Source organism: Micromys minutus, assembly GCF_963924665.1.
Source record: "Micromys minutus genome assembly, chromosome: 8".
NCBI classification, from domain to species: domain Eukaryota; kingdom Metazoa; phylum Chordata; class Mammalia; order Rodentia; family Muridae; genus Micromys; species Micromys minutus.
In genome coordinates this window covers 11,604,692-11,619,633 of record NC_137977.1, presented here as the reverse complement: position 1 = coordinate 11,619,633, position 14,942 = coordinate 11,604,692, and the positions used below count along the sequence as shown (strand labels likewise).

The 14,942-nt window shown below is 41.5% G+C and overlaps 1 protein-coding gene across 15 annotated transcripts in view; it reads right to left on the bottom strand.

Moving 5' to 3' along the window:
* DTNA (dystrobrevin alpha) overlaps positions 1-14,942 on the bottom strand; it is a 230,065-nt gene that overhangs the window by 19,374 nt on the left and 195,749 nt on the right. For 6 of the 15 annotated variants that reach the window (XM_080919893.1, XM_080919884.1, XM_080919898.1 and 3 more), the window contains 3 exons: positions 13,872-13,985; positions 7,737-7,833; positions 6,014-6,034 (listed from right to left, as the gene is read on the bottom strand). In XM_080919893.1, coding sequence (XP_080776019.1) covers positions 6,014-6,034; positions 7,737-7,833; positions 13,872-13,985 — 232 coding nt within the window. Of the gene's footprint in view, positions 1-3,454; positions 6,035-7,736; positions 7,834-13,871; positions 13,986-14,942 lie in introns of those variants that run through there. The other 9 variants (XM_080919895.1, XM_080919885.1, XM_080919894.1 and 6 more) reach the window with 6 other exon arrangements.

Below are 14,942 nucleotides of genomic sequence, written 5' to 3'. Positions count from 1 at the left end.
GGCTCAGTGGGGTTAGATAGGTGACATATGGAAGGCCTTTAGGCTAATTTAGATGGTAAGTCTGAGGCTTTCCTCTGGTTTCGCAGGGCCTCCTCAGGATGTGACCAACATCACATGCTTCCAACCATGCTTTATTATGTTTAGAAAATTTAGGACCTAAAGGCTGAGAAGCTTCCGCTATGGTTACAGCATGGTGCTCCAGGCCATGGTAGACCAGCTCACATATTTTCCTTTGATTGTGGAGAGGTGTGGGTGCCCAGTGTGGAAGAAGGGACATCGGGCTATCAGTCTGGTCTATCTGCTCTTATCTGCAAGTCTGTAAGAATGGTTAAATAGACACACATTTCACTGGAAAGTTGGCCCCAATAAGATGAGAGACTATTGATGGATTTATAAAAGTCTATATCATAGATGCACCCAGGGCTTTCAGTTAAGGGGTTATAACCATGCTTTAGTATTTGACAGGCTGACCTAGGGACGTACCACTTTGTTCTGCTTACAGATGCTGTGCCAGGTTCTTCAGCACACGTTCTTCATGGAATTCTTACCTCTGGTGACATTTGTAGGGAGGCAATGCCATCTCCTCCCTTCACCAGAGCCTGTCCCCTGCAACATATCCCCCCTGTATAGTGCACTAGGCTCTTTTTAAGAGTTTGTATGTCTGAAGCATTATCAACCCTTATCTTCCTGCTTACTGTCACCCCTTCTTCAACATCAGCCTTTTTTCTTTTTTGTTTCCTGTCTCCAAAACTCCTAATAGTGGTTCTTTGTTAGAGGAAAATAACTGGCCATGGTTACTTGCTAAAAGAAAAATTTCTGTATCTAAATATATGACTGGCTAATAGCCATTATGCCTATGTTTTTTTTTTTTTTTGCCAAATGAATATCTAATGGTTACAATTTTAAGTCTTCTCATTATGTCAAGAAGTTTAATGGGAAATTCTGAGGTTGATTAAAAAAATTAGCTTCATCTTTTCTGCAACCTGCACCTCCCAAGTCATGTTCATCGCAGAGTTCTCAGTGTAGGATACATGGTTGCTGGGTAACCATGGCCCCATCTTCGCTCTTGTTAGGACACTGTCCAGTTTGATACTTAGTGCCTACGATTAAAAAAAAATGGCTTCTCTGGTGTTCCTTTTGTCCCACTCTTATAGGGCCCACAGGAAATGCAGCTGCCCCTTGGCAATGGAACAGATGACCAAGTTTTATTTTCCCAGGCTCTCTGTTGTCTGGCTATCCAGCATGGCTGTCTGCTTTGAACTTTAGAATTAGTTTCAACAAATTCCCTGAGAAAACTTTTCCCTGGAAATGACTCAGTGATTAATGGTGGAAAGATTGAAGGGACAATGGTCCATGCAGATCAATATATAGATCCAACATTCCCAAGGAGGTTGATTTATGGATGAGGGAAAACATATATTACAGCTGTCAACTTAAAATAGCTCGCTTCCTGGGGAGTAGGTGAACAATTAATTTCTACATGCATCCTCTGACTCACCCTACCTGCCATCACACCAGTTTTTAAAAAGCCTGGCAAGACCCACACATTTCCCATCTTTTACAGGAAGTATTCTGGTTTCTACTCAGCTCTAGAGAGAAAGAACACTTTCAGGGAAAGGGCAAATGTGTCAGTGCTGAGTGAATCCACCCTGGAGAGGTTGGGCATGTTTGTTGCCCATTGTCCTTCTCCTCCTACACATGTAAAGTCTGCCTCCAAGGTCTGCTGAAGATGCTTCCTGACAGCTGTACCTCCCAGCCTGGGAAAACGAGGCCGGACAAAGTCACCAACTGCTACCATCATCATCATCGTCGTCATCGTCATGGTTTTGATTACTGGGTTTCTTAAAGAGGTGCTGTGTACAAAATGCAACAGGAGGCAGAGGATGCGGTTGACTGTGAGTTGTCAGAAAGGACTCATTGCTTGAGTGGTTTGCACAGTAGAGATACCTGGGCAGGACTACGGTAGTGTGGAGAGGGGAGAGGAGTGTCTGAGTTTTGGAAAAGCTTGAGCAAGACTTGAGGCTTGTGAGGACATCATAGACATGGCAGAGAGGCTGTTGGGGCTGAAGCCAGTACCAGGGTTCATGAGGAAAAAATGAGAAAGCTAAAAGGATAGAGCAGGCTTGGGGCCTCCAGTGTAGATGGCATCTAGAATTAAAGGCTCAGTGTCTACTGGTTTTGAACAGAGAATCATTATTTTTTTACTCCCCTAAGATTAATCAACCATAACTTTAAAAAATGAGACTGTGTGTGTGTGTGTGGCCTGATAAAGTACTTTATGTATTTTTGAATACTAGATTCTTGTTTCTAACTCCAGATATTATCTCAAGGTAAATCTCCTCCCCCCGTTCTCTGTGGAGGAGTTATCAACCCTGTAGGAAGCTCACAGACAGGATGAGGAAGGCTGATAATGGAAGGTGAAAGCAACGCTGGAAAACTGCCTCGTTGTGATCTGCTTATATTCTGCATTGCATCTGAATGGGAGCAAGAGATGATATTTTTGCATGATGCTAGACTCTCCATTCCCAAGTAAATAGGGACCAGTTAGATTCCAAAGTTTAAGATGTAGGTGGTTTTCAAATTAATCCTTGTTGTTGCAAACTCAGAGAAAGATTCCTGATTTGGTTCTTGACTACTGAGCACACCAATTACCTCTTTTATACAGTGTCTGTGTTAAGTCCCCGGGAAGGATCTGGGCTGTGTTGGACAGGCCACTGAGTCTTAGCCATCAACTCCATTATCTTTTAAAATGTACTCAGGAACGTGTTGACAGCAAACACTGTAGACACTAGTATATCTAAGGACATATTTGATGCCAACAGAAGCAAGATCACCTTACTAGATGTTGTAACTTCTAAAGCACAAGAATTATTTTTTTTTCAGCTGTTGAAAACAATGATTAGAGAGCTAAACAAACTGAAGTCATGTTCACATTTCTTTCCCAGACTGAGACTCTAACAGCTAACTGGGAGAAAAAAAAGGAAGTGCACGAGTGTGTTTCATAATTTGAAAAGTTTATGTAAGACTCCATGCATGTCTACATACACTTGATATTGAGATAGAATTGTCACAGAGTGTTTTCACATCCACTATCACCACAAATACCCATAGAAACCTTGTGAGGCGTGTACTGCCAGAGTGTTGGAAATGGATGATCAGGAACATCCTAAGGGTGTGAGCGGGAGCCTCTGTGATTCTGGCCCACCTGGTGCCATCATGCAAAGAAAATGACCGAGGCTTTGTCTTGCCAACTCAGAGTTAGGATGCTTGGTTTCGGGTCTATCCATGACTACTGGAACTAGGAATACACAGCAACTCTAGAGCACATTGTTTCTGTAATTCCAGCCCAGCTGCTTTTGCTCTCAAGGTATTTTTTATTGAGTGCTCATTTTATGGCTCCTTCAATAAATCTTAAGGCTACACAAGAAAGAAAGAGGGTAGGATAACTTTGATTCAAGTTTTGTAAAAAACACAATTTATTGCTTGTGATATCATAATCATATTATATTACAGGCACTATTTTTTTTTAAATTCATGTTCTCTCCTCAAGGGGGATAATTTCATGCATTACCTATAACAAGAAACAGTATATGTAGAGATTGTAGATACCAGCATAATAAAACACTACATTGAATCACACAGATTTATGATAAAGCAAGTAGAGGTTATTAAATCAAGCATGATTTGTGGTATGGGGTATTTTGAGTTTGATTTTTACAAAGAGAATTTTCCCAAAGGGGAAAGGCTCATAAAACAGAATTTAGAAGTAGATGCCAGTCTAAGACCTCTAAATTCTCTCCTTAGATCATGTTCAACCATGAGAAAAAGATTTGGAAGGAATTTGCTCATTTTCTCATAGAACTATGTCAATAGGGCTGGATTTGATGGGGTTCTGTCTTTAGTTTTGACTTAAGATCAGGATAAGTCATGGCCACTTGCAATCTATGACTGAATTTTTCTATTATATCATCCAATACTTTCTTGTAAAGCTCTGAATGATGGCTTGCTGTTGTACCCAGGGCAGGGATATTCTGAACTTCCTCTATGTGGTATTTCTATACTGATAAAACTCTAGACTGTATTTCCCTCTTGTTTGATTGTTAAGTGTTCAGAATAACCTTGTCCCCTTAGGGAACACAGTCCCATTTTCTCTTTCTCAGTTCATGTCCTTCGATTTCAGTGTTCTAGAGCTGCTGTTTATAAGCTGCGGCGTGAGTGGCCTTGACCTCAGGTCTGGTTAAAGAGAAGCTTGAGTAGAAACCAAGGAGCTAAGAGTGAATGAGTGTGTAAACGACATCTGGGTCTCTGACAGATGGCCTCTATCCATGCTACAGTCCCTACTGCTGTGACCCTTCAGCATGCAGAGGCTGGGAGGGGCGACACCGGAAAGGGATAGAAACGGAGGTGACAAAGTTCAAACTCAGGGCACTGCCCCAGTCTGGCTCTGTGAAGCCACAGAAGCCTTCTGCAATATAGTGCTTGGGAAATGGAGGGAAGGAGTTCCCCAGGGAAATGAATTTTAAGGCCAGAAAATTGCCCTCTCTGCCCAGAGGGATGAGAAAGCTTAGATTAGAGCAGCATTTTTCTGTTTCTATGTGCATGCAAAATAAAAGGAGGGGCAAAGCCTGTTTGCAAAGAGATACAAAGGGACAGGCATGTGCTCTGCCATGATCTAAGTCCAGCGGCCACACCCCAGGGATGCAGGGATGGACGACAATAGAGGCTATCAATACAGCGCATCTTTAAGACAAGAGACTCATCCCTGGTAAAATTTGGCGTCAGTTCAGTAAAGTAATTTTTTCATAATATACAAAATAATGCCGCACATTGTCTTTATTGTCTGAGTTACAGATTGATTTAACACGTTTCTTTTCTTATTTCTTTTTTTTCTTTTTACAGACCTTGGGAATGAAGAGTTAAAAGGTTTCCAGTGTTTCTCAAACATTCTCTGTTACACACTAACACACAGAATGGAAAATAGAAAAGAGTGTACAGAAGAAATAACAGAACTGTTGAAATCTTTACGTAATGGAACTGGGAAATATCATCATACATCAAGTTTTTAATTCATGGATATCATGTGAAGTCTTTAAGTAATGGGATTGGGAAATATCATCACACACTTTGGTACATGCACAGGGAGTTCAAGCTGCTTTTCTTTTGTTCTAGTTTGGCTTTATTTCTCTCGGTGTGGGGCTCCTTCCGCTTGCTTCTGAACCTGACTACAAGGTCACACACAGGGCTTCAGGGTACGTCAGTCCAACAGTCATGATGCTCCTGTCTCCAGAAAAATAGGTATGAACAGGACCCAGAAAAACAGCACAGGAGGGTCCTCAGAAAGAATGAAAGGGAGGAAAGTTACCTATTCTTCATAGGACCTTGTTAACCAACAGCTTTGGAGGAAACTAAAGGGGTGTGAGGTGGGCAGCCAGCTACCAAGCACAGTCTTACAGGATTGGACACATCTTTGAGCACAGGGTAGGCAGCATAGCTTATGTTATGTAATGGCAAGGGATCTATTATTCGACCCTTACCAGAAGAGTTTCTGTGCCTTTTCAGAGAAGTGGACGCTGAACTGAATGTTCACAGTGTGGAGGTTTGCTCTTGTGAGCTGCAGCTTGGGCAACAACAGTGACCTTAGTGGAGATCTAAGGACTGACTGTCTATCAAGAGAAGGGCCCTGATAATACCCTCAAAGAGCACAACATGGATTTGAAACGTTAACACCCTCGAGGATCTGAACGAAACCTTCCCAAGGAATCACAAGGTGTTCTCCCTTCTAAACATAAACCAGGTCTTCATTTGTTGCCGACAGTACTGAGAGTTGTAACAGAATGCTGAATTTTGTAATCCCAATTCAAGCACTACATTGAAATGGAAGCAAATTAGTATGACTTTTTTTTCTTTCCAAACTGAAGCAGGAACATACATTAGAGGCCAAAGCAATGAGAAGGTCAGCAGGACAGCAGCCTCCCACTGTTAGTTAAGACCTGCAGTAGGGGACATAACTTACTCCCTGCTTCAATTCTTCTTCCTACAGAAAGATCGAATCAATAACAATTAGGTTACCCAGGGTTCCAACCAGAACATGTACACAGCGAAGGAAGAGACAGGAGGCATTAAGATGGCTTCAAACATCTCTCCTGGCCTCTGCCAAGCCGTCACTTCAGTTCCAAGCCTATTTAGGTATTTGAGACAACAGACCCATTCCCTTCCTCTGTGTATCTGAGCTCTCTGTCTATCCTAGCTTTAGTATGTCTTGGTACAAAGTCTGTGTTCAGTTTGGCAGGCTTCATCCCATGTGGCTGTTGGCCAGAGGCCTCCTGTCTCATCACTTTTGTGGACGAACCATAGGAACAGCAGCAGAGAGGTTTTTCTAAATTTCCTGCCATTCAGGCAAGGGCCAGAAGGGCTCAGATCTTCTTATCGGATGTATTTTCAAAGGGAAGCAGAAAAGAGATTTTCTGTTGTGTCAAATGAGACAATAGGCTAGAAACAGCAGCAGCACAGGAATGATCCAGTCTCATATACCAGCCAAGTCAACCCCCAGTTCTACACTCTGTGTGTCTGACACACTGGTAACTAAACTTTGTTGAGTAACAATAAAACACTTCCCAATTAAATTATTAAAGACAGGACCAATGGCCAAAAATGTTGGCTGAGTTATGATACAAAGGAAAAAAAAAAACCCAAAACCAAACCAAACAAACAAACAAAAAAACCCAATGGAAACAAAACCCCACCAAGAAAGAAAAGAAAGAAATGTTGCAAGTACAGTGTCTGAAGCAGAAAGCTTCACAACATCATTTTTAAAAAGAGCTTAAACAAAGAAAGAGAAAGGAAGTCAAGAAGTGAGTAGAAAAAGAAAGAGAAGGAGAAAGTAAACAGAAAGGGCAAGAGAGACACCACAAAGGACTGGTGTGGGGGAGGGGAGGGGAGGGAAATGCAGGAACTGAAAACCAGTCTCAAATTCCTGTCTCACAGTGAATGCATAGGGACATTTCCTCTGTGGGTATCCTATCAGAAGTCCCAGCTGCTCCTTTGGCACATGAGTTCCTGTTTACATTGGTTCCTACTTGTTTCCCTCAGGCCAGAAGAACATGGAGCATGACACTGCTGCTGGATGGAGTGGCCATGTGTCTATCTGCCACTAACTTGGAACAAAATTCAGTATACACTCATTAAAGGAGATTGCTACTTCCGATGGAAAAACAGTGCCCTCAACAGGACTTGTACCGTTTAATTCTTTTTCCCTTAGGAGAAAGAGGAAATATCCCATTTACAAAATGCACTTGAGACCCGTGGAAGTCATGTGACCATTGGAGCCACATGAATGCAATAAAATATTTATTATTATTGCCAAGTCGCATTAGCCACTATTCCTTAATGTTCTGAACTAGACAACAGTCTCTGTGTAATCTCGTCAAAACTGTTAAAACTGATAAAAAACAATTACAAACAAATTTAGTTTTATAATATTCAAGAACATGAAGAGACTGAAAATAAGCAAAGAATTTTCACTATGGTCCTTAGCAACCCAGTTCAGGAAGTGGGTGAGGACAGAGCTGCTACTGGTTGACTGTTACTACTTCACCTAAAAAATGGTTTCATATTTGAGTTTGCAACATTTTGGGAGAAGGTCACATAGAGTAATGGAAAAGCCATTGCAAGTTATGTGGCAACAAAGTAAAAACATCACAAGAGTAGGTCAGAAATGTGGCTTTGAGATGCCTTACCTTTAGGAGCTTCATGAGACCTTCCAACTGGACCATCAGCTCCCTGCGGCTCTCCTGGAGAGCAGACATCCTCTGTTCTAGCTCATCCTTGCGTTGTCTAAGAAAAAAGAGACACCATCAGAAAATCGCTCAAGTCAAGCTAATTCAGTTTCCTGATTTTGTGGGGGTGGTGGGCTGTCTCTCAGAGGGTTTGTCTACACCTGCCATAGTGTTAGCCGGCAGATAGCTGTCTTCAGGTGGGTATACGATCTAACAGGAGGGATACTGTTGTTTGAGAGAAGTCACACTACACTTAAGCAGAATAGAAATCCCTTTTGGCATTTCCATGCCTTGTTTATGGTCTGGCCAGCTTTGGTCTGTACATTCGGCTTCAGATAATCAAACAAAACCACAAAATTACTGAAAAAGGCCAGCCCTACCAATCTTCAAAATCCAAAGCAATTACTATAAATCCACATGCGGTTTTCCATGGCCTTGGGAAATCTGACAGAGGGAAACAATTTAACATCTGTTCTAGCATGTTGCAATGGGCACCCTTCTGAGGAGAGAGTCATGGCATTCCTGGTGATAACCAACCTGAAGGATTTGGTTTGGGCTGGGTTCAGAATGAAGTCAGGAGAGCTAAGTTCCCATGTGTATTGTCTAGCTAAAAACAATGTGTTTGTTTTACAGGATTTCTATTAAACTGTCAGTAGAATGCAAAGCAATCTGCATTCGGTCGCTCCTGTTGACACTGAGAGCCAACCCAGAGAGGAAATAAATGAAACAGGACAAAGTGTTAGCTAGGCCTCGGGATCCAGGCCTGCGATCTTGGCTACCTGGTGATTGAGACAGGAGGATTACAAACTCAAGGCTGCCTGGGCTATCCTGTGGGTCCAAGGATAGCCTGGACAAGCAAGAAAGAAGCTGTCTCGAGGTGAGAATTAAAGAGGGCCTTGGGCTTAGTGGTAAAGCACTTGGCTAGGGAACTCAAGGTTTTATGCTCAGTTCCCAGGACTGTAAAAATAAAATCAAACACGAGAGTTGGGTCAGTAATTAAAGGCACTTGTTCAACTCACAGCACCCACAGGGTTTCAAAACCACATGAAACTCCAGTTCTAGGGGATCCAATACTCCCTTTGGACCTCTGTAGGCACTGTAAGCGTGTGGAACACATACACACATACAGGTGAGCACCAATATGTGCAAAATAACATAAAACTAAATAATGTAGTATATGTATATTTTCCAAACTAATACCAGGTTTATTATTTCATGATACACACACACACACACACACACACACACACACACACACACAGTTAGCATACAACACTTCATTTATGGTCTGGCCAGCTTTGCTTGGTACTCTTGGCTTCAAAAATCAAATACAAACCCAGTATCCACCATTACAGAAAAGGGCAAGCACTACAAATCTTCAAAATCCGAAGCCATTACTATAAATTTGCATACAGTTTTCCATGGCCTTGGAAATCAGCATAGAGAAGCAATTTGACATCTGTTCTAGCATGTATGCAATTGGTACCCTTCGGAGGTACACACACACACACACACACACACACACATATATACATAAAATACATATAACATATGCATATATAATAGATACATATTTATATAATATACAAATATATTTATATATAGAGCAGTACATATATATATACACATATATGAGTTTATATTTTAAAAATGACTGGATTCCTTAGTAACACGCATTAATGTATACATGCACATGTGTCAGTGGCACAGACAACATACTAAGTTAATTTATAGTAGGGTCAGAGAAATAAAAACTGACAGTAAGCGATATCACAGTGAGTTAGGTTTTGATTTACTCAGCTGAATGATATTTATTTATAAGGGGACAGGTTAGGGACATAAATGAAACATTTTAAAATATGCTTTTATATAGACTCTATTCTTTACAATGACTTGAAAATGCGAAACTTATAAATATCACCTTTGCTGCACACATATAATCACACACACATCCATATTTTCCTATTAGCATTTGTATTTTATGTGTGTAGGTGTCGTGCTTGCACACGTGTATGCCCTCCTTGTGCATGCCTGGTGCCTCAGAAGCCAGAAGAGGCCACCAGGTCAGCTGGAACTGGAGTGACAGCTGTGAGTCATGGTGTGGGTACTGGGCATTGAACATTCGTCTTTTGGATGAACAGCCAGTGCTCTTAACTGCTGAGACATCTCTCTAGCCTCGTGTGTGTGTGTGTGTGTGTGTGTGTGTGTGTGTTTTAGCACTTGTGATTGACCCCTTAAACAGTTCTTCCTTTCTGAATTCAGAAGAAGGGAGACATCACATGCTATAGGTTTATAGCTGATTATGTTGCTTGCTGACTCCTTGGGCAGAAGCCTTTGAATTTTGCATGCTTCATCTCATTCCAAAGAGTCCTGGAGAGACAAACACATCCCCGTTTTCTTTAGACTCTTCAGCACACAGTAGCCTATGGATATTTACAGTAGGATTTGGGACAAAAGTCGCTAATATTTTTGATTTACTCGTAGGTTTTGCCTCATGATGTCTCTGTAACTTTTTGCTACAGGAGTTCATTGAGAAGGTCAGTGAATAACTCTACTACTGTAAGTAAGAAATACCTAGAGAGGTATTTAAAAACTTAGAAAAAGTGAAGAAGTATTAACTTAGCATTAGCCAACATAAGTCAATTTTATTGTACATTCATATTATAATAGTAATCTTAAAAACATGGTATTAAACTCCATTAATGTAATTTAATTATGCCTTTGCTCGGCCTTCTCCCCAACTGTTTCAAGTAACAGTTACCACATGAAAGCACAGTTACTAATCTGTGGTGTGATCTCCATATTCAAGATGGTCAAACAACATGAGACTAAATAATGATTTTGATTTCCTTCTAAGTGCATGCTTCTCTGAATGAATGTCTTTTATTATGAAGTTCTGTGAGATTATATTTATTTTAGTAACTGTGTAATTTAGTGACCTATTCCTTTATGATAGTATTAGACCAATAACAGCATTATATGAATCACATACGAGATAATAACATATCTATAGTAACTTCCTAAATTTGAGTTTGGATCAGGGTTATAAAAGAAAATGTTTGTCTTAGAAGCATATGAATAGATATTTAATCATCTAGGGTTGTGATGTCTCCCACATTTATTTAACTTTAATGAACCTCAGTTTCCACATTTATAAAAGGAGTATAAGACAGCCTTTCTCCCAGTTTTGCTATTGTGCTCAGTGGTACAGCATATGTGGAGCTTAGTACCCAGGAAGTGTCAGGAGATGAACACAGAAGAAGTACCTGTTTGTAACCACATCTGCTCTGCAAATGTAGCTTTCAGATTCCTTGTGCCTTAAGTAAAAAGTGAAACACATTCACTTAGAAAGACCATAATGATTTTAAGATAAAAATAAAATCGAGTATTTGTTGAAGTGAGTCCACAATTCCTTGTTTCCTCCAGAAAAGATTTATGAAGGATGGAGTAGGAAAAGCACGGTAAGGACTCTCGGATGGGTGAGGCTCATTCCTGCCAACTGTAGCCACAGGGACTTTGCAAGAGCTCACTGTCTCAGAGCCCTCTTGAAAGTCTCAACAAAACAGAAGATTGAAACAGAACTTCTGAGTCTTATTTATTTATATCTGGGTCCAGTGTATCTGTGAAATCTCTGAATCCTGAAAATGCTTAGCACAGAGCAAGACTTATGTGGCACTTGGCACAAATATTTAGAGAAGTAGCCTTCTAGAGAGGTCAGTTTTTCCTGCAGGAAAAAGAGTTATATAGGATTATATAAAAGAATTATATAGAGGCAGACAGACAATAAACCATTGGGCACCAGCTGACAAAGTATGCCAATAGCACAGAAGTTACTGGTGACTCCGATTCCTAAGGAAGAAAGGCCAGTGCTCAGCAGAGGTCATGGGGTGTCTAAATTTGAGGCATTGGGGGGTGGTGAGAGCTGTCCCTGTCCCGTGATGGCTCCATAAGGGATGGAGAAATATTTAGAAAACCATGCTCAGTGACTCACCCCACCACCCCCTAGTCTATTCTCTATCTGGAACAAAGCACTTCGAGAAGTAAAGCTGTACAGGAGTACCATCAGAAATGCCTATGGGAATTCCTCTCCCTAATTCCTCCTGCAAGACCATGGCCAGTAGAAGAAACAAAAATGGTGTCTCAGGCAGACACAAGGTGCTACTCTGATCTGGGCCGGCCAAATGACCATTCAGTTCCCATGTTGGAGTATTCAGTCTTATGTCCTTGAACACTGGGCTTAACTTTGAGCTTTCAATGGTGGAGACTTTTTGTGACACAATCTGGAAAAAGACCATCGAACAGTCATGTACTTTTAAAGCACTGGATGAATATTGTAGAAATCTCCATCAACATCCTTTCTGCTCATTTTCTCCCTTCTAGAAAATAGTGTAGTTGGGTGTGCACGGGCTTGTAGTGTCTCACTGGAGGCAGAATAGAAACCCTAAAGGTATCTGGAAGAAACTCTTTGGAAGAACTTCTGTTCCTTAATTATTACGCTATTAATAACTAAATTAAATATCTATTGATTAATGTTTGAAGGTATAGGCAGTCGCTCTACATTACATTTGAAAGTTCTGTTCCTCTCCTTCACTATCAAGCCTTTGATGGCTCTGCTCTAATCTTAGGTATGGGAGCGGCAGGGCCTGTGGCCTGGGCCAGGTGGGTTGCAGGGCGCCTCTGCTCTTCATGTGTTTGAGGAGCTGAGTTTGGAGGGAACCCTGAAAAAAATGCACAAAGTCACACAACGTGGACTTCATCACAAGGGCAGGAGGAATCTACTGACTTTACTCTCTGGAGGAAGACAAAAGACTTTATTCTGATGGGTTTCTGTTAAGTGGCACCTATACTCATAGAAACTATGGCTCACAAAGCTATAGGTACACAGGGAGCCTCTCAGCACATAAACCAAACATGTACTTCTTTGCAGTTACAGCTTCCTGGCGAAACATGTACTTCTCGGTTATTTGCTCCATAATACACCTGAATCCTCGTCATATCCAAGACACGATGCCAAGTCAGTTTTATGTCAAGAACCTACAATAATATCTACATTGTGCAGTACAGAAGTAATGGTGCCAACTGCAGCCTTCATCCAAGGCAGACCACTTTAGATTTCTTCCTGAATAGGCAGTGACACCCAAGAGAGCAATCATGACCTTTCTTATCCCTTCCAACTCAGTTATCCTAAGGTGACAGATTAGACAAGACTAGGTTTCCCATTAACGAGAGAACACAGATGTGTGACCTCTCTTTTAAATGAGGTAGAAGGGATCAGACCTCAGCCCTCATATGTGCTGTGTAAGGTTCTACCAATGAGCTGGCTATGACATCCCATTATGCTACCTAGTCTTGAACGCATGATCTTGTCTCAGCATCTTTATTGCCTGGTTTCTAGGCCTGTACCACAAAGCATGATTCTTGAAGACATAATTTAGAGAAAAACCAGATTCTGTTTTGTGAGCTATATATAAAACTTGTGATTTAGCAACCCCTGAAGTTTATGTAGCTGCTTATGTTTGGTTTTTAACAAACACACATTTTGATAGTATAAATACCTAAAAACAGCCAAGTGAAACTTTTTTTTTTCCTACCAAAGATATTTTGCTTTTGATCTAAGGAACACGTTGTCCTTTTCTCAGTGTCTGGCAAAAATTACAGTCTCCCAAAATTGCCCAAATGTCAGTGATGAAGTGCGTTTTATTGAAAAACAAAGACAAGCAGCTATGGCGCTGGGTCAGGACCGTGTGCTGGCCAGATGCTGCCAGACTGTGTAAATGCTCAGACACTGGGGGATGGCTCAGCACACCCAACACTTGTCACACAAGCGTGAGCGCCAGATTTCATATTCCCAGCTCTTACACAAATGCACAGCTCTCCTCTTATAATCTCAATGTTCTTCAGACAGAGGCAGGGGATCCTTGGAGCAAGCTGGCTGGGCATAGTAGCCATGGCAGTGAGCTTTGGCTAAGTGAGGGATGCTGGGAGTGATGGAAGATGACAGCTAGCCACAGGTATACATGCATGCCTGCATACGGCACCCCCTCCCCCAAAACCAAACCAGATCTTCCCAGGTAAGTTTGCATCCTTTTTTTTTACCTGAGGAGCCGGAGTTCTGCCAGTAAGGTTGGGTTCTGCTGAGCCTTCTCAGGTGTGGGCTGAGAAGCTTGCTCATGTTCTACCCGAAGTCTCTGGATCTCTTGTAAGATTTCTCTTGGGAGAGAGGGAAAGTAAGAACCAGTGTCAGTGGCCTCTCACAACACTGACATATGAACACAACAGGCCAGCAGAACAGAGAGACGTGGGTTGTCTTATGTTTCAGAGCACAGCTGACCTTCATCAGCCAGGGATGCCCTGTAGCCATGTAGTTTGGGCTGTCACTGGTGGGGTGGGTGAAAGGAAGGCTCTCACCTATCACAGCTAAAGCACGCAGTCTGCAGTGTGTGGCTGTGTGTTTTCCCTAGGACCTATCCTCTCTCCAGTAAGTTATGTGTTGATGTGGTAACATGTCCAATATTGGTGAGGAAACTGTTTGATATCTCCTATTGTTTATGATCACTCTGAAACCACCAAAGACCTATCAATACCAAATTAGAAGTACATGGAGAGAGAAAAAGGTATAAATGGTGCACAGTTAACAAAAAAAAAAAAATCCTTATTCTCTTACTGAGCGAAAGCTTTCTTGCTGAAATTAGCAGACAAATCCTGAGGTCATAATTTTTAATGTTTTTTAACTTGCATCTTTGGTTTTAACAATGAATTGCAAGAAGGCAGTCTTACAAGGAAAGGCTCTTAAAAAGATTTATTGTAATTGATACTGTGACATTGAATGCTATTGGTGGAGCCTCTGCCAGGCAATGGGATATGTCAGCCTATTATTGATGCTGGTCTGCCCCGCACGTGGGTGGGTATTAGGATGGCCATCAGCGGCACACAACCATGGAAGGCAAATTATATGTAAGTAGATTTGAAGCCATTAACTAGGATTATTAGCTATGTACTCTCAGGGGATATGGAAGTGTCAGGTTTCTACTTGACATGCCTGAGGACCGGTAAGAGAGCACAGCACACTGGGAGAGGAGAGAGCTTGATAGGCAAGTTGAGGGGTGGGGTGGTTTCCTATGTTTCAAAAATTTAAATTGACACAAAATTGTCCATTTTATAATGTAA